This window comes from Pseudophryne corroboree, chromosome 10 (genome assembly GCF_028390025.1).
Source record: "Pseudophryne corroboree isolate aPseCor3 chromosome 10, aPseCor3.hap2, whole genome shotgun sequence".
Lineage (NCBI taxonomy): Eukaryota > Metazoa > Chordata > Amphibia > Anura > Myobatrachidae > Pseudophryne > Pseudophryne corroboree.
Window position 1 is genome coordinate 321,415,166 of NC_086453.1, and position 18,292 is coordinate 321,433,457.

The window sequence follows — 18,292 nt, forward strand, 5'->3', positions numbered from 1 at the left end:
GCATTGGCATGTGAACAAGGTTGACATTATATAAAGCCTTTTAACTGGGTCGGCATTATATCCACATACAAATATATATAGATTCACATAAAATTCATTGAAATAGCCAGAACCACATAATATACACTACACTGAAAAATCCAGAACCACATAAAAAAAAAAATGCATTGAAAAAGCCAGATCTTAGTGGAGGTAGGAGACACAGCAGAATACTAACACACATCTTACTGTCAAACTTAAGTTTAAAATTTGCAACAGATCACTAAGCAGCTTTACAGTAATTTATAGTTACCAAATGAATGACGCCACACCATCATCTCCTCTTTGTTAGGATCTCCTGTTCTGTGCTGCCACGTCGCCATGGCAACCGGGAGGCAAGTGTTAGCGAAGTAACCTGAGCGCAGCTGATACTCCGGTCCAGGTTTTTACTGTGTAGTGGTTACAGGCTCTGTGCACGGCAGGGAATCCAGCGCTGGTTTTGTGCTCACAGTCTGTGAGGTCTGAGTGGGGCGTGGACAGCACTTGCTATATAAACCATCCTCTCAGGCTAGGCAAATGCTGCTGAATCTTTGTTTGTTAGTCAGTTCCAGACAGTTAGCTAGTACTGTGTGACTTTGTATTTACTTGTTGCTTACTGCGAATAGGCCTTGGGATTCGGTACTTCATTCTGCCAATCCGGACCTAGCAGTAAGACTGGAGTCAGTTGTTTGACCTGCTGGGGTTCTTTTGCTATTCTGTGAACCCAGCAGGTTTGCGGCTGTACTCTCAGACCTGCTTGCTTAATCCTCCCTCACTGTGCAGGGCGTCCAGGTGTCAGTTTAGTGGCAGTAAGCTGAACCTGTGCCCTGCAAGTGGGGGTTAGGATTGTGGATACTCTCCTTGTGTCTATATTTCTATCTCTGACCAAGGAGTTTATTCCCACACCCGTTGGTAACCCTTTGGGGTTTTTTCTGTTGCTCTTAGCAACATCATTTCGGGTGCTCCACATGTTAAATCACTACATCTCGCTTCATTGTCCGCTCTATTCCATCTGAGCATTCCTGACACTAGGGAGACACCCAATTCCTGAGCCTTTGGGCTTCTCCGTTCACTTTGTGTTTATTAGTTATTCCATCACCTCCTGTGTATGTTGTGTTATACTGTCTGTGAGTTCGTTTGTTTCGCATCCCTCTCTGCTCATACACCGGTATACTCCTGTTAGCACTGGTGTGCGTAACATATTCAGCAGCCTTACTCCTGTTGAAATTTTGTGGGAATATGGAGCATACCCCTCAAAATACTTTGCAACAGGGGGTCGATCAGGTGCAGGTCCTGACTCGACAATTTAATGAGATGTCCATTAAAATGAACACCCCGCAGGCCGCTAGCGGAGCTCCCGCAGCAGCAGCGGCGGCAAGTTTAGGGGTTAAGGAGCCGAAAGTAAATCTCCCGGATCGTTTTTCTGGAGATCGCTCGCAGTTCTTTTGTTTTAAGGAGAGCTGTAAGCTATATTTCAGGCTTAGGCCCCAGTCTTCTGGGTCGGAGATTCAGCGGGTGGGCATGGTGATTTCCTTGCTACTAAGAGACCCACAGGTCTGGGCATATGGGTTGCAGCCAGACTGTCCGTCGCTTAAAAGTGTTGAAGCTTTTTTTACGGCACTGGGCATTTTGTATGATGACCCTGACAAGATGGCTTCAGCCGAGGCTCAGATTATGGTCCTTAAGCAAGGACGACGGCCAGCTGAGGTTTATAGTACGGAGTTTCGGAGGTTGGCTCATGATACCCAGTGGAATGACCCAGCCCTGAGAAACCAGTACCGAAGGGGCCTTTCTGACCAGATAAAGGACCAACTGGTACAATATCCCTCGCCTGATAGCTTAGATCAGCTCATGCAGTTATCCATCCGGGTGGATAGACGGCTGAGAGAGCGTAGGCTTGAAAGGGAGACCGCAGTTTCCTTTTTTCCCAAGGGAACCTCAGACTCTGAGGAATATTCCGAGGAGCCTATGCAGATTGGGGCTACCCGCCTCTCCTTGCGTGAGAAGACGCGGAGGAGACAGCAGGGTTTGTGTTTGTACTGTGGGAATAAAGGTCATGTTGTAGTATCATGCCCAGAAAAGCCAGAAAACTTCAGGGCCTGAGGGTGATGGGAAATATCCTGTCAGGCCAGAAGTCAGAATTTCCCAAAAAGACTTTTCTCATTCCGGTGACTTTGGAGATCCTTGGTCAAACTGTCAAGACTGAGGCCTTTGTTGACAGTGGGGCCGATTGGGTTTTCATGGACCGTCAATTCGCCCTGGAACACTCTGTTCCCTTAGTACCTTTGGCATCAGAGATTGAGATCTGTGGGTTAAACGGGGAACCATTGTCCCAGGGTAAAATTACCTCCTGCACCAGCCAAATTCCTTTGTTTATTGGAGCCACACACTCTGAAAAATTGTCTTTCTATGTGACTGTCTGTTCTTTTGCCCCATTGGTTTTGGGGTTACCCTGGTTAAGGGCCCATAACACTCAATTTGACTGGGTCTCTGGGGAGATTCTTAGTTGGGGTAGTGATTGTTTCAGGAGTTGCTTGAGCCTTCCAGTCAGGCTCTCGCAGCTAAGTTTGCCAGGATTGCCAGGATGTTATGCAGATTTTGCGGATGTGTTCTCCAAAAAAGTTGCGGAGGTACTACCTCCCCATCGCCCCTATGACTGTACCATTGATTTGTTGCCAGATGCTAAGCTTCCCAAGAGCAGGTTGTACTCCCTGTCACGTCCTGAGACTCAGGCTATGGCAGAGTACATTCAGGAGAACTTGGCTAAGGGATTTATCAGACCCTCACAGTCCCCAGTTGGGTCGGGGTTCTTCTTCGTGGGTAAAAAGGACGGTTCGTTGCGACCCTGCATCGACTTCAGGGAATTGAACCGTATCACGATTAAAAACTCGTACCCACTGCCTCTCATTTCGGTTTTGTTTGACCAGCTTCGTACTGCCACCATTTTTTCTAAGATTGACCTACGCGGTGCTTACAATCTAATCCGAATAAGAGAGGGGGATGAATGGAAGACTGCCTTTAATACCCACTCAGGGCATTATGAATATTTGGTGATGCCTTTTGGGCTCTCTAATGCCCCGGCAGTCTTCCAGGAATTCATGAACGATGTGCTCAGGGAATATTTGGATAGATTCTTAGTTGTTTATCTAGATGACATCCTAATCTTCTCCCATTCCCTGGAGGAACATCGGAAGCATGTACGCTTAGTCCTCCAGAAACTCAGAGACCACCAGCTTGGGGCGAAGCTGGAGAAGTGCGAATTTGAAGTCCAGCAAATCGCATTTCTAGGGTATATTATCTCCTCAGAAGGTTTCCAAATGGAGGGTTGTAAGGTACAGGCAGTCCTGGATTCGGTGCAGCCCACTAGTTTGAAGGCGCTTCAGCGTTTTCTGGGCTTTGCGAATTTTTATAGACGGTTTATTGCTGGATTTTCGTCTATAGTGGCCCCCTTGGTGGCACTCACTAAGAAAGGGGCGGATGTTGTTCACTGGTCTTGTGGGGCCAAAGCGGCCTTTGCCCGTCTCAAAAGGGCATTTGTCTCGGCCAAGGTGCTGCGACACCCAGATCCAGAGCGTCCTTTTGTGGTAGAAGTGGATGCCTCTGAGATAGGTATTGGGGCAGTGCTCTCTCAGATGGGGGTGTCTGATAATCGCCTTCATCCCTGTGCTTACTTTTCCCGTAAATTTTCGTCTGCCGAGATGAATTATGATGTGGGTAACCGGGAATTGTTGGCTATAAAGGATGCACTCGGGGAGTGGAGACACTGGCTTGAGGGGGCTAAGTTTGTGGTCTCAAGTCTCACCAACCATAAGAATCTGGCATATTTAGAGTCAGCGAATCGGCTCAATGTCAGGCAGGCACGATGGGCTTTGTTTTTTGCTTGCTTTAATTTTTTGATAACATATCGCCCTGGGTCAAAAAACATCAAGGCTGATGCGCTCTCGCGGAGTTTTGCTCCAGTCCAAGAGACCACAGAGGAGCCATTGCCCATTGTGTCCCCATCATGTATTAAAGTGGGCATTACCCAGGACCTCTTGTCATTAGTCCTTAGAGCACAGGAGCTCCAGACCTTCCGGTAGGTCTCTTGTTTGTGCCTCCTAGGTTAAGACAGTGAGTGTTCCTGAATTCCATGCCAAGAGGTCGGCAGGGCATCCGGGTATTGCCAGAACTCGGGAGTTGCTGTCTAGGGCGGTGTGGTGGCCCTCGGTGGCTAGGGATGTGGATCAGTGGGTTCGGGCATGTGACGTTTGTGCCCGAAATAATACTCCTAGAGGGGTTCCTGTCGGCCCATTACATCCACTTTCTATTCTATCTAAGCCATGGACCCACATTTCCATGGATTTTGTGGTGGACTTGCCCAAATCCTCGGGGATGACAGCCATTTGGGTTGTCGTTGACAGGTTTTCGAAGATGGCGCATTTTGTTCCACTGGTTGGGTTGCCATCGGCCAGACGCCTGTCTGAGTTATTTATGCAGCATGTTGTGCGCCTCCACGGGTTGCCACTTGATGTGGTCTCTGACCGTGGATCCCAGTTTGTGGCCAAATTCTGGAGGGCATTTTGTTCTGATCTCCAGATTTCTGTGAGCTTGTCGTCAGGCTACCATCCACAGTCTAATGGGCAGACTGAGAGGGTGAAACAGTCCTTGGAGCAGTTCCTCAGGTGTTATGTCTCCAAGTGTCATACTGACTGGGTTGCTCATCTGTCCATGGCGGAGTTTGCCTATAACAACGCGGCTCACTCTGCTACAGGGATCTCTCCCTTCCTTTGTGTGTATGGGCATCAAAAAAAAGCCAATTCTTTTGACCCCCTGGACTCCACGCCTGGTGGTTCCTCTGTGGTTTCGGCCCTTAGGGGTATTTGGAGGAAAGTGAAGAAAGCCCTTGTGTCTGTGTCATTAGTGACCAAAAGGGTTTTTGATAAGCGGAGAAGACCCTGCAGCTTCAAATTAGGAGACTTCGTCTGGTTGTCCACCAAGAATTTGAAGTTGAGACAGCCATCTCATAAGTTAGGCCCGCGGTTCATCGGCCCTTATAAGATCACCAGGGTTATCAATCCGGTGGCATTTCAGTTAGATCTGCCCCGTTCATTGGGTATCAATAAAACATTTCATTGTTCCCTTTTAAAACTGGCAGTTAGTAATCCTTCTTCCAGTGGAAGACCTTCTCCTCTTCTGATACGGGGTCAGAGGGAGTTTGTGGTTGAAAGGGTTCTTAACTCCAAGATGGTTCGGGGTCGGCTGTCATTTTTGGTGCACTGGAAGGGGTATGGCCCGGAGGAGCGGTCGTGGGTGCGCAGTTGTGATCTTCATGCCCCCAGACTGATACGCTCTTTCTTCTCGCAGTTCCCCGATAAACCCAGTGGTAGGGGTTCTTTGACCCCTCGTCAGAGGGGGGGTACTGTTAGGATCTCCTGTTCTGTGCTGCCACATCGCCATGGCAACCGGGAGGCAAGTGTTAGCGAAGTAACCTGAGCGCAGCTGATACTCCGGTCCGGGTTTTTACTGTGTAGTGGTTACAGGCTCTGTGCACGGCAGGGAATCCGGCGCTGGTTTTGTGCTCACAGTCTGTGAGGTCTGAGTGGGGCGTGGACAGCACCTGCTATATAAACCATCCTCTCAGGTTAGGCAAAGGCTGCTGAATCTTTGTTTGTTAGTCAGTTCCAGAGAGTTAGCTAGTACTGTGTGACTTTGTATTTACTTGTTGCTTACTGCGAATAGGCCTTGGGATTCGGTACTTCATTCTGCCAATCCGGACCTAGCAGTAAGACTGGAGTCAGATGTTTAACCTGCTGGGGTTCTTTTGCTATTCAGTGAACCCAGCAGGTTTGCGGCTGTACTCTCAGACCTGCTTGCTTAATCCTCCCTCACTGTGCAGGGCGTCCAGGTGTCAGTTTAGTGGCAGTAAGCTGAACCTGTGCCCTGCAAGTGGGGGTTAGGATTGTGGATACTCTCCTTGTGTCTATATTTCTATCTCTGACCAAGGAGTTTATTCCCACACCCGTTGGTAACCCTTTGGGGTTTTTTCTGTTGCTCTTAGCAACATCATTTCGGGTGCTCCACATGTTAAATCACTACATCTCGCTTCATTGTCCGCTCTATTCCATCTGAGCATTCCTGACACTAGGGAGACACCCAATTCCTGAGCCTTTGGGCTTCTCCGTTCACTTTGTGTTTATTAGTTATTCCATCACCTCCTGTGTATGTTGTGTTATACTGTCTGTGAGTTCGTTAGTTTCGCATCCCTCTCTGTTCATACACCGGTATACTCCTGTTAGCACTGGTGTGCGTAACACTCTTCTTGTCTCTCAGCCACACCATCATCTCCTCTTCTTGTCTTTCAGCCACACCATAATCTCCTCTTCTTGTCTCTCAGCCACATCATCATTCCCTTCGCATTTTTCAGCCACGCCATTATCTCCTGCCTGTGTCTCTCTATCCCTTTTCTCCCATCTGCATCTCTCACCGTTCACCTCACTTTGTGTCTGTCAGCCTTCCCGTTTCACTCTATGCCTCCCAGCTTTCACTTTGTGCCTCTCAGCCTCCCGGACGTCACTCTGTGCCTCGCAGCCTTCCACCCTTCACTCTGTACCTCTCAGCCTACTCCCTCTTCACTCTGTGTCTCTCAGCCAGCCCCCTCTTCACTCTGTGTCTCTCAGCTTCCCTTCCCTTCACTCTTTGCCCCTCAGCATGCTCCCTCTTCACTCTTTGCCCCTCAGCATGCCTCCCCTTTCACTCTTTTCCTCTCAGCATGCTCCTTCTTCACTCTTTGCCCCTCAGCATGCTCCCCCTTCACCTCTCAGCATGTCCCCCTTTCACCTCTCAGCATGCCCCCCTTTCACCTCTCAGCATGCACCCCCCTTCACCTCTCAGCATGCTCCTGTTATGAACCACAGGTAGTGGTTCATTCCTATTTTATGTTTATAAGTTGTCTTGCAGGCCAGGATTTCCCGTTGCTCTGTTTAAGAATACTCTTGTTTGCTGCCGCTGGTGAGTCTGTGTAATTGCAGCTTGTTCCCATGTGTTCAGCTTCACCTGGCTGCTAATTGCATCTTGTCAGTTTGGAGTCATGCAACAGGGCAGCTGCATGACATTATTAATTAGGCCTCTCTGTTATATGCTGGCTCAGTGCTATTCACAGACGCTGGTGATATTTCTAGGTTTCCAGTCTGCTTGAGTTCTGAGCTTGTTCCTGCCAGTTCCTGAGCTCCTGTGTAGCAGTGTCTGTCGAGCTGCTTCCTGTGTCAATTCCTGTGTCAGTCCCTGTGTCAATTCCTGTGTTTGATCCCGTGTCCTGCTGTGAAGCGTTCCTGTCCTGAAGTCCAGTGGCTTTGCCTGTGCCTGGTCAAGTTTCTGGCTTCTTGGTGTCCACCGGTCTGTCGTTTGGGATTCTGCCTGTCCTCCAGTTCTGAGAGTCTGTGTCGGCAGCATTGGGGGTTCCTGTCCGTTTGCCAGTATTCGTACCGGTTCCGTGAGTAGCGGCTCTGCCGCGTCCGTCGGCCTAGGCCGCTGTATTCCGTTATTATTTCTGTCACTGGTGTTTTGCAGAGGGTTCTGCTTATGCTGTCACCGCCAGTACACAAAAGTATTGTGTCGGCGGGTGGTCAGCATTTCCTTTGTTGTTCTTTTCCTTTGGCGGCAAGCCGCACATAATTTGGTTTTAGGTTTGTTAGTAGCCCCTGGCCTTGTTGTTTAGTTATAGGGCCCCTTGTTATCACCCTGTCTCGGTTCACTCTTTGTCTCTCATTAAGACCTGAGGGGGCATCGAAGTTGGGCAGACGTAATCCGCCCTTCAAACGCGGCTGCCATGGGCTCAAGCAACCATAGTCCCGCAAGAGTGTACTGACAGCACGGGCGAGACAACGGAGATAGGGCGCCAGGGGCTATTCCCTTTCCATTCCCCTTTCCCAGCATTACGTCCTGGTGCTCTGGACTCACTTCATAACATCTCCCTTGTTCTGAGCACCAGGAACCTAACATTATCACCAGCCATATCACAAAAAAGAAATAAAACTTTTTTATTTTTTGGCCCAGTCCAGTGTCTAGTATAGAATCCAGTCCTGTCTAGAATTCAGTGTGCAGAATCCAATCCCGTGTTTAGAATCCAGTCTTGTCTAGAATTCAGTGTGCAGAATCCAATCCGGTGTTTAGAATCCAGTCCTGTTAGAATTCCGTGTGCAGAATCCAATCCGGTGTTTAGAATCCAGTCCTGTCTAGAATTCAGAGTGCAGAATCCAATCGGGGTTGTGAATCCAGTCCTGTCTAGAACTCAGTGTGCAGAATCCAGTCCGGTATTTAAAAAAAAAAAAAAAAAACAGTCTTGCCTTGTCTAGTCTTGCCTTGTCTAGTCTTGCCTTGTCTAGCCTTGTCTAGTCTTGCCTTGTCTAGTCTTACCTTGTCTTGTCTAGTTTTAAATCCTCCTATGTCTACTATGCAAGCCCTGCAGGCATCTCTCGCAGCCCTGAACTCTGCTTTCAGTGCTTTGAGACCAGAGCGACTAGAAGTTTTGCAGCAATCCCTAAAGCAACTGCAAAACCTTCTGACTAAAATCTTGCTCATCTTGCCAGAAGTCGTTGAGAGTACATCTATCTCTAAAGAGACTCTTGTTCACAGTATGGTGACAAGAGAATCCTCTGGTTTAAGTGAAGAGAAAAGGTTTAAAAGTTTTCTGCGGCCCAGGCTCTCAGAAGAGGAGCGTCTGCGTCGCAGAAACTTAAACTTATGCCTATATTGTGGGGGTTTAGGCCACTATCTGCAGACCTGTGAGTTGCGCAAGCCAAAGTGTAGTGACGAGTCTTGCCCTCTGGCCAAGTTGAGTCAGGATACAAGACCTACTCCTGTCTCTACTGTGGCAGAGGTACTTGTCACACAACCCACACTAAAAAGCTCTCTGTCCTATAATTGGGGTCCTTGGGCAAGGGAGCCCCATTATAGATTCAGGAATCAAAAGAGAATGTTTCTCTCCTCTCTTGAGGTTCCTGTTGAAGCAGAGTTGCAAGCCCCTGGAGTGGTGCCCGATGCTCAGGGTCCTGGAGTGGTGCCCGTTGCCCAGAGTCCTGGAGTGGTGCCCGTTGCCCAGGGTCCTGGAGTGGTGCCCGTTGCCCAGGGTCCTGGAGTGGTGCCCGTTGCCCAGGGTCCTGGAGTGGTGCCCGTTGCCCAGGGTCCTGGAGTGGTGCCCGTTGCCCAGGATCTTGGTGCGGTACCCGATGCCCAGAGTGCTGGAGTGGTACCCGATGCCCAGAGTGCTGGAGCGGTACCCGATGCCCAGAGTGCTGGAGCGGTACCCAATGCCCAGAGTGCTGGAGCGGTACCCAATGCCCAGAGTGCTGGAGCGGTACCCGATGCCCAGAGTGCTGGAGCGGTACCCGATGCCCAGAGGCTGGAGCGGTACCCGATGCCCTAGCTTATAGAGGGACATCAAATATTATAGTTCAGGTGTCCATACCAGAAGGGGTCTCAGAAGCTGTTACCCCAGGTAGGGACTTGAAAAGCGCAACCCCAGAAAGGGTATCTAAAACCATAGTTCTAGAAGGGAACTCGAGAAGCAAAACCCCAGAAGGGATATTTGAAGTAATATCCCCAAGTGGGGTCTCGAGAGACGCAGCCTCTAAGAAGGGTCTAGAGGTCGCTTCCCCAGGAAAGAACTTAAGAGGCGTAGCATTAGTGGAGGTGCTGAAGGTTATAGCTTCAGCAAAAGTCCCGGAAGTCATAGTTCCGGGAGAAGTTTCGATAATTATCGATTCAGAGAGGGAGGCCAATGGCTCAGTCCCAGTGAAGGAAGTCGTTGGCTCGGTCCCAGTTAGGGAGGCCGATGGCTCGGTCCCAGTGGGGGAGGCCGACGGCTCGGTCCCAGTAAAAGAATCCGAGGTGCTGACTCCAGCGGTGTTCCCGGAGGCCACTGCCCCAGCGGGGTTCCCGAAGGCCACTGCCCCGGGTGGGGTTCAGAAAGTCACTGCCCCGGGTGGGGTTCAGAAAGTCACTGCCCCGGGTGGGGTTCAGAAAGTCACTGCCCCGGGTGGGGTTCAGAAAGTCACTGCCCCGGGTGGGTTTCAGAGAGTCTCAGCCTCGAGTAAGGTCAATAGTGACCAGGTCCTAGCAAAGCACTCCAGTCAGTCAGATGGGAAGGAAACAGATCCTGACTCTGTTGATATCTCAACATCCATAATCTTTGATGGGGACTTAGCCCAATTTCTGGCGCTTTACAAACACTATTACATTATTATGTTGTCTAGACCATTTCTGGGCATCACTTCTTCATCTTATTTATTCTTTTAGAGGAGAGCCTTTTGAGTGGGCGACCAGCCTAATGAAAGCTGAAGATCCCATTCTTCAGGATCCCCCAGCATTCAGTTATGCAATTATTAAAAGATATGGTTCCAAAGAAATTGGTTCAGGTTCCTCTAAGTCACCCGTCTTGTCTGCTGAGAGTCCACCAAATACTGTAAACTCGGCACAAGAGTCTCAGCCCGTTGTTTTGACTGCAGGATGTGCTTTTCTGACTTCTTCTTCTAATAGGAGTACTTTGCCTGAAAGTTCAGCTCCCAAGGGTAAGAAACCTATCTCTGATTTGAACGCAGCCTTGCTGGGTGGTACCATCAGTTCAGACAATGTTTGGGGAATTACCTTGGTCAGACCTAAAGAGCTTTGTAAAAAGAAGAAGAAAAAGAAATAATTTTTGACTCTTGCCTTGATAAAAAAAAAAATATATATTTTTTTTCCTAGTCTTGTGTCCAGTGGCCACCGTCTAGGGGAGGGCACTGTTACAAGCTGTTGTTACAGCTTGTTTCTGTTTTCTTGTCTGTTAGACCAGTGTGTCAGGTTTTTTTTTTTGTATCCCTTGTTGGATAGTCTGAATTTTGGGGTCCTTTGACCCCTCCTCAAGGGGGGGGTAATGTTATGAGCCACGGCTGTGGCTCATTTCCATTTTTGCATTTTGGTAATGTATTTTATGTTATTCTTCTGTTTATGTTCCCCGTGGGTGTCATGGGGTGCTCAGAGCTCACCCTTAAGGAGGGGATACTGTTATGAACCACAGGTAGTGGTTCATTCCTATTTTATGTTTATAAGTTGTCTTGCAGGCCAGGATTTCCCGTTGCTCTGTTTAAGAATACTCTTGTTTGCTGCCGCTGGTGAGTCTGTGTAATTGCAGCTTGTTCCCATGTGTTCAGCTTCACCTGGCTGCTAATTGCATCTTGTCAGTTTGGAGTCATGCAACAGGGCAGCTGCATGACATTATTAATTAGGCCTCTCTGTTATATGCTGGCTCAGTGCTATTCACAGACGCTGGTGATATTTCTAGGTTTCCAGTCTGCTTGAGTTCTGAGCTTGTTCCTGCCAGTTCCTGAGCTCCTGTGTAGCAGTGTCTGTCGAGCTGCTTCCTGTGTCGATTCCTGTGTCAGTCCCTGTGTCGATTTCTGTGTCTGATCCCGTGTCCTGCTGTGAAGCGTTCCTGTCCTGAAGTCCAGTGGCTTTGCCTGTGCCTGGTCAAGTTTCTGGCTTCTTGGTGTCCACCGGTCTGTCGTTTGGGATTCTGCCTGTCCTCCAGTTCTGAGAGTCTGTGTCGGCAGCATTGGGGGTTCCTGTCCGTTTGCCAGTATTCGTACCGGTTCCGTGAGTAGCGGCTCTGCCGCGTCCGTCGGCCTAGGCCGCTGTATTCCGTTATTATTTCTGTCACTGGTGTTTTGCAGAGGGTTCTGCTTATGCTGTCACCGCCGGTACACAAAAGTATTGTGTCGGTGGGTGGTCAGCATTTCCTTTGTTGTTCTTTTCCTTTGGCGGCAAGCTGCACATAATTTGGTTTTAGGTTTGTTAGAAGCCCCTGGCCTTGTTGTTTAGTTAGAGGGCCCCTTGTTATCACCCTGTCTCGGTTCACTCTTTGTCTCTCATTAAGACCTGAGGGGGCATCGAAGTTGGGCAGACGTAATCCGCCCTTCAAACGCGGCTGCCATGGGCTCAAGCAACCATAGTCTCGCAAGAGTGTACTGACAGCACGGGCGAGACAACGGAGATAGGGCGCCAGGGGCTATTCCCTTTCCATTCCCCTTTCCCAGCATTACGTCCTGGTGCTCTGGACTCACTTCATAACATCTCCCTTGTTCTGAGCACCAGGAACCTAACAGCTCCCCCTTTTACCTCTCAGCATGCCCCCCCTTTCACCTCTCAGAATGCCCCCCTTTCACCTCTCAGCATGCACCCCCCTTCACCTCTCAGCATGCCCCCCCTTTCACCTCTCAGCATGCCCCCCTTTCACCTCTCAGCATGCCCCCCTTTCACTCTTTGCCCCTCAGCATGCTACTTTTTCACTCTTTGCCCCTCAGCACGCTCCCTCCTTCACCTCTCAGCATGCCCCCCCTATCACTCTTTGCCCCTCAGCATGCTCCTTCTTCACTCTTTGCCCCTCAGCATGCCCCCCCCTTCACCTCTCAGCATGCTACCTCTTTCACCTCTCAGCATGCTACCCCTTTCACCACTCAGAATTCTCCCACCTTTCACCTCTCAGCATGCCCCCCCTTCACCTCTCAGCATGCCCCCCCTTTCTGACTTTGCTTCTCAGCCGGGCAACGCAGTAGTGAGAGTGACTGGTGACTGGTGACAGGCTCTCCGGCGGCAATTCAAATGTGGCGCCGGTCTCTAGCCAGTCAGGAACCATGCAGCCAATCAAGAGCCGCCACTCCTGATTGGCTGTGCCGCTGGCAAGCCTGTCACTCTCGCTAGTGCCTGCCCATGTATTCCAACGCTGCCACCCTGGCACTCTTGTTAAGTCCGACTCCCGACATATGTATCTGTGTGCGGGGGGTGCCGAACATTAGGTGGTGCCTGTGCACACCAGGCACCCCCTGTGCACACGCCTATTGGTACACTGTACCCAGCTGAGTTACGCCCGCACCTACTGTCACTCAGTGTGTAGGAGGGCACATCGGACTCCTGGTTTGTTCTGCGATCTGATGTTTGGACTTCTTTGAAAACTGTTCACATAATAAGCTCCATGGCAGTGGAAAAGTAGACTAAAGGGCAGATTTACCAACGGGTGATACTGTTGTTATCACTCGTTACGAATGTTAAATGGAGCTCCAGCCAATCAGCTCCTAACTGTCAATTTTCAAACACATGAAAGTTTGTAGCTAATTTGCTGGAGCACCATTGAACTGTTTTGTAATGAGTAATAACAATAATATCACTCATTGTTAATTCTGCCCTTGAGTCAGATAGCTCAGAGTAACTGTGCCAAGCTATTATCAGATTATCGCTCTTGGGGCACGGATGCTGCATAATGTGTTATAGTGAACATAGGAGAGATTGTAGCCAACAGCCCAGCTGTCTGTCAGAGATAGATTCAGAGCTCTGGAGTCTGGATACAACAACAGATGATGAGCACTCATTGGGCCTACCCATTCATGAGCATTTGTATATACTGCTGTCAGGGGTGGGGGTTCTGCTACGGTCTATTAATCTATATACCGAGAGAGGTGGATGCAAAGTCTTTCTGGGTGTATAGAAAGAAAGACACATGTGGTGTTCTGTGTGCACTATATACTTTTGTACAAAATACATAAATATTGAAAAAGGGCAAGGTCACCCCCCCAAAAAAAAACAACAACAAAAAAAACCCTCACACGATCCCTGTGGTATAGTAGATATCCTAGACTTATTTCCACTGTGTGACCACAAACATGGAGCCCTCCAGCCATAATGAAAATCAACCTAAGTATTGTCAGGCAAAAAACTGGATGCCCTTCCCAGAGGCTACCAGTCAAGTTCTGAAATGCTGTGGTTTGTGACGGTCAGGGTAATAAACATGCTATTGTAACCCCTCCCAACGTACTAATATCCGGGGACCCGGGTTAATACTAGTTAAGTATAAGGCGTGCCTCCACCCAAGCAATTTTAGTGTTGGGCTTGCTTGGGAAAGCCCATAGTATTTACGTATAATGGATGGTAATACAGTAACAGTTATAACAATTATATAATCTCTAGATGTAAATTACCTTTACCTATGATCTTGTTATTGTCTTCCAGTGCTGGTCCCGACTTCTTCGGCAACCATCGAATACTCAGGTAAGGGTTTTCAGTAATATTAAAACACCACTACTTTTATAGATACCACTTATTACCAGGTGTATTTATTTTAACATATACCTATATAGATCGAACTATCCATAACCATCTACCCTAGGTCTATACACAAATTTATGCATGCAAGTACACAAAAATTATTTAAAACCGGAAAGAAAAACAGCGCTGGTTAACCAGATTACCAATAGTGTGAAAGTATAATCAAGGTCCTCAATAGTTTGTATCCCTTTAATGAAATCCTATGGAGGATTTAAGTTCACGTTGGGGCCCTTGACGATATGTGAAATCTCAGTTGTAGAGTTGTTAATATTATTTATCAGATAGATCGGTTTCTCTTCTCATAGGTAAATTACCCTAATTTCATTGGTAACTTAATATAGTCATAAGGGTCTCCGTGGAAGATATAGCTGCTCCGTGTATACTCCCAACTTTACGACACCAATCCTCAACCAGAGAAATTATCTATCTCTGTATCCACCTGGTGCTACAATGTAATTACTGCACTGGGGAGTGATGCTATGTCATAGGTAGTTCGGTACAAGGTATGGGAGATTTGGGACCGGGGCAATATATGAATAGAGTTCCCGTTACTGGCAATTATAATTATAAATCCAGATACTCTAACGAGGATATCGAGATCATCTCTTAACCCCTGCACCACTGTTATAAAGGGTACACACTCTATAATAGTAATTATTCTCCCTGTATAGTTCCTGAGCGGTTAGTGGAAACACTCGCTCTCAATGTTAGTGATTATGATATAAAGTCAATGAATCTGTGTGGTTAACTTGGCAGGGAATAGGGACACTATATAATGGTTAATGGTGCACTCTGCTGATGTTATATTTCTACCTCCTTTTGGCCGTGCACCAATTCTCCCTTATTATATCCATGCTGCAGAGAGTGAATACGTATGGGACTCAATCCTCCCCCTGCCGGGCGTCTCCCCGGAGGGTACTCACATCTCCTTGAATTAGATTGGAGTCCTCCTATAGTCAGATCCTCCCCCTAGGCGGCTCTTAATGGAGCTCACATTGCCATGAGTAAGGGGAATCCTTCTATGTCCCCAGCTACCTCCAGTAATCACGGATCTACAGTGAAGGGACCGTCCACAGAGGAGCCAGTATCTGGTAAGTATATATGGCCTCCTCCGTTCTCTTTCTCTTGGCAGCTCCGTCAGCCGCTCTCACCTGCCGCTCCGTCAGCCATCTCACCCTCCGCTCCGTCCACTATCGCCAGCATTTCAGATGGCTCTTACCAGCCGCTCAGTACTCTCCTCCCAGCCGCTCGGGTTTGTCTCTCTGCTCCTCTCCGTTTAGCAGCTCCGTCTCCTCCCCGGTTCTCCCTCCGTATCTCAATTTTCTCTGCGCCACCAACCGTTCCTTTCCTCGTGCAGTCTCGCGCTCCCCTCTCCTCAGGGCAGCACGTTCTCCTCTGTCCCCCTCAGTCACTGATAACGGCTGTATATATTCACAGTAATCAGCCTTGCAAAAGGCACCATGACAGGGACTTCAATAACCCCCAATTAATATACACATTCCTATCAAGAAATGTGAATATACAATATATTATACCAAAATACTTTCACATTTATATATACAGTAGCATGCATTTTATACACAGGGTTACACTATGGATTCCTGAATTGGCATATTTGCCTGTGAAGTATCGCAATTTGCACATTGGACCTAATTTATGTCTGTAAGCACATGCATACGCAACTTTGAATTTATAGGCTATGAAATTGCTAATCATTGCCACCCAGAATAGAAGATAGATGCCCACCAGAGCCATCAGAAAGCCATTCACAACTGTGTGTGCATACAGGGGGTCATTCTGAGTTGTTCGCTCGGTAATTTTCTTCGCATCGCAGCGATTTTATGCTAACTGCGCATGCTCAATGTTCGCACTACAGCTGCGCCAAGTAAATTTGCTATGAAGATTGGTATTTTACTCACGGCATTACAAGTTTTTTTCTTTGTTCTGGTGATCGTTGTGTGATTGACAGGAAGTGGGTGTTTCTGGGCGGAAATTCGCCGTTTTATGGGAGTGTGTGAAAAAACGCTACCGTTTCTGGGAAAAACACGGGAGTGGCTGGAGAAACGGAGGAGTGTCTGGGCGAACGCTGTGTGTGTTTGTGACGTCAAACCAGAAACGACAAGCACTGAACTGATCGCACTGGAAGAGTAAGTCTCGAGCTACTCAGAAACTGCACAGAAAAATGTTTTCGCAATATTGCGAATCTATCGTTCGCTATTCTGCTAAGCTAAGATTCACTCCCAGTAGGCGGCGGCTTAGCGTGTGCAATGCTGCTAAAAGCAGCTTGCGAGCGAACAACTCGGAATGAGGGCCATAGGCAGCTTATGTGCAATAATGGGGAAAATTGACTGCTAGGGTAAGTCCGTGACTATGTAGACTGGATGTAGCAGTAGCGATGTAAGAGCCATGTTTCTCTGTGTACAAGATCGCAGATGATAGCCGATACTCTCTCCAAAAATGGCCATGATGCACTAGTGTTTTTGTCATTCCCAGTTACCTTCCCCAAAGGTCGCTTCCTGTCAATCGCTCTGTGTTAAAAATCTCAATGTGAGGGCAAAGGTACCTTGGTGCATAAACAGTGCGACCGTGTCACATGCGTAGTCTGACGATAATCGCCCCGTTACGTGACCATCGGCATTGCACACACACATGAATTAGACTCACTATGGGGCTAATTCTTATTTCAGAGCAAATAATAGAAAGCAAGTAAATTTGTATCTGGAACAAGTCATGTTGCACTGCAAGGCATGCAAATATTATTTTTATTTTTGCATGTATGCTAAACACTTGCTGCATTTGCCTGTTGCCCAAAAATGTTGGGGGAGAAAATACATTTATTGTTTTTGCATACAGCATAACTCATACTTGCCTACCTGACCCTCTCCATGAGGGAGAAAATGCTCTGTTCCTGGACTTTCCTGGTAATGTATGATTGCCATCACCTGTGGTGAAACACCTTTCTTATCAATTACCTAGCTCACCACAGGTGATGGCAATCATACATTACCAGGAAAGAGCAGCAACAGAGCATTTTCTCCCTCATGGAGAGGGTCATGTAGGCAAGTATGGCATAACTCCCAACATGACCCTCTCCAGGGGGGACAAAATGCTCTGCTCCTGTTTTTTTTTTTTTTTTAAATTATGATTGCCGGCACCTGTTATGAACAGGTTAATGGATAAGAAAGGTGTTTCAGCACAGGTGATGGTAATCATAAATTAAGTGGGAAGTCCAGGAGCAGAGCATTCTGTCCCTCCTGGAGGGGGTCATGTTGGGAGATAACTGATTTTGCAAGTAGCCCACAAATGCTAGACAGCTTTTATTTTTACACTGCAATCTAGATTTGAGTTTGGACATGACCATAGTGTCGAGCTGTAAAACCCAACACTTCTGATCGTGTTTGTGCCTGAAATTTAAAAGGGCAATGCTTTTAAATGTAAGACATGGCTTGTACAATCATTGCCCTTTTAAATTTTGGAGAAAAAACACTTTCAGATGTGCTACTGTAAATCTTACAACCCGACCTTCATAAATAGACTTCTAAATCTCTCTGCATATTTGACATCTCCATTTAAAGTGCAACTTGGTTTTACCAGTGTGCAAAGTAACTTGCTATTTTTGCTTTGTTCCCAATCAACCACTTCAAAACATACTTGCCTACTTTTGAAAACTAGTTTCAGGGAGATTTGCACCGTTAAGGGGACATGTCATGCTCCACCCAAAGGGTGTGTCTATCTCCACCTATGGGCGTATCTATTGCCACTGAGGGGTGTGTCCTGCAGTGGCAGGTGAAAACTAAAGTATTAAGCACAGCATGCAGCCAGAAAGAGTTAGTGTATAGGTGTCATGTACAGATGCGAAAATAATTAAGTCATTATTGGCACTGTGTCTGAGTCAGAATAACCTCAAGTATGTGATACTGGTTGACTCAATATTTTTTTATTTTTTTTTATCTGAAGAAATTTTATTAGAGGAGATTTTCAATACAGAGCATACACAACGTTTGGAAGACAAAAAAGCCAGTAACACAGTGGCAGCATGTCTGTAAACCATAATACATGGTAGTAAAGTAATAATACTAAAAAACGTGAAGGTTAGAGATAAAGAGAAAATAGGGGAGATAAGAAAAAGAGAAGATAGAGAAAGAGTGAAACACAGAATTGGGGA

At 47.6% G+C, this 18,292-nt stretch overlaps 1 protein-coding gene across 1 annotated transcript in view; it reads left to right on the top strand.

Annotated features, from left to right (window-relative positions):
* LOC134965587 (indolethylamine N-methyltransferase-like) overlaps nt 1-18,292 on the top strand; it is a 56,586-nt gene that overhangs the window by 23,619 nt on the left and 14,675 nt on the right. Inside the window, exon 3 of the mRNA XM_063941942.1 lies at nt 14,032-14,070. Coding sequence (XP_063798012.1) covers nt 14,032-14,070 — 39 coding nt within the window. The remainder of the gene's footprint in view (nt 1-14,031; nt 14,071-18,292) is intronic.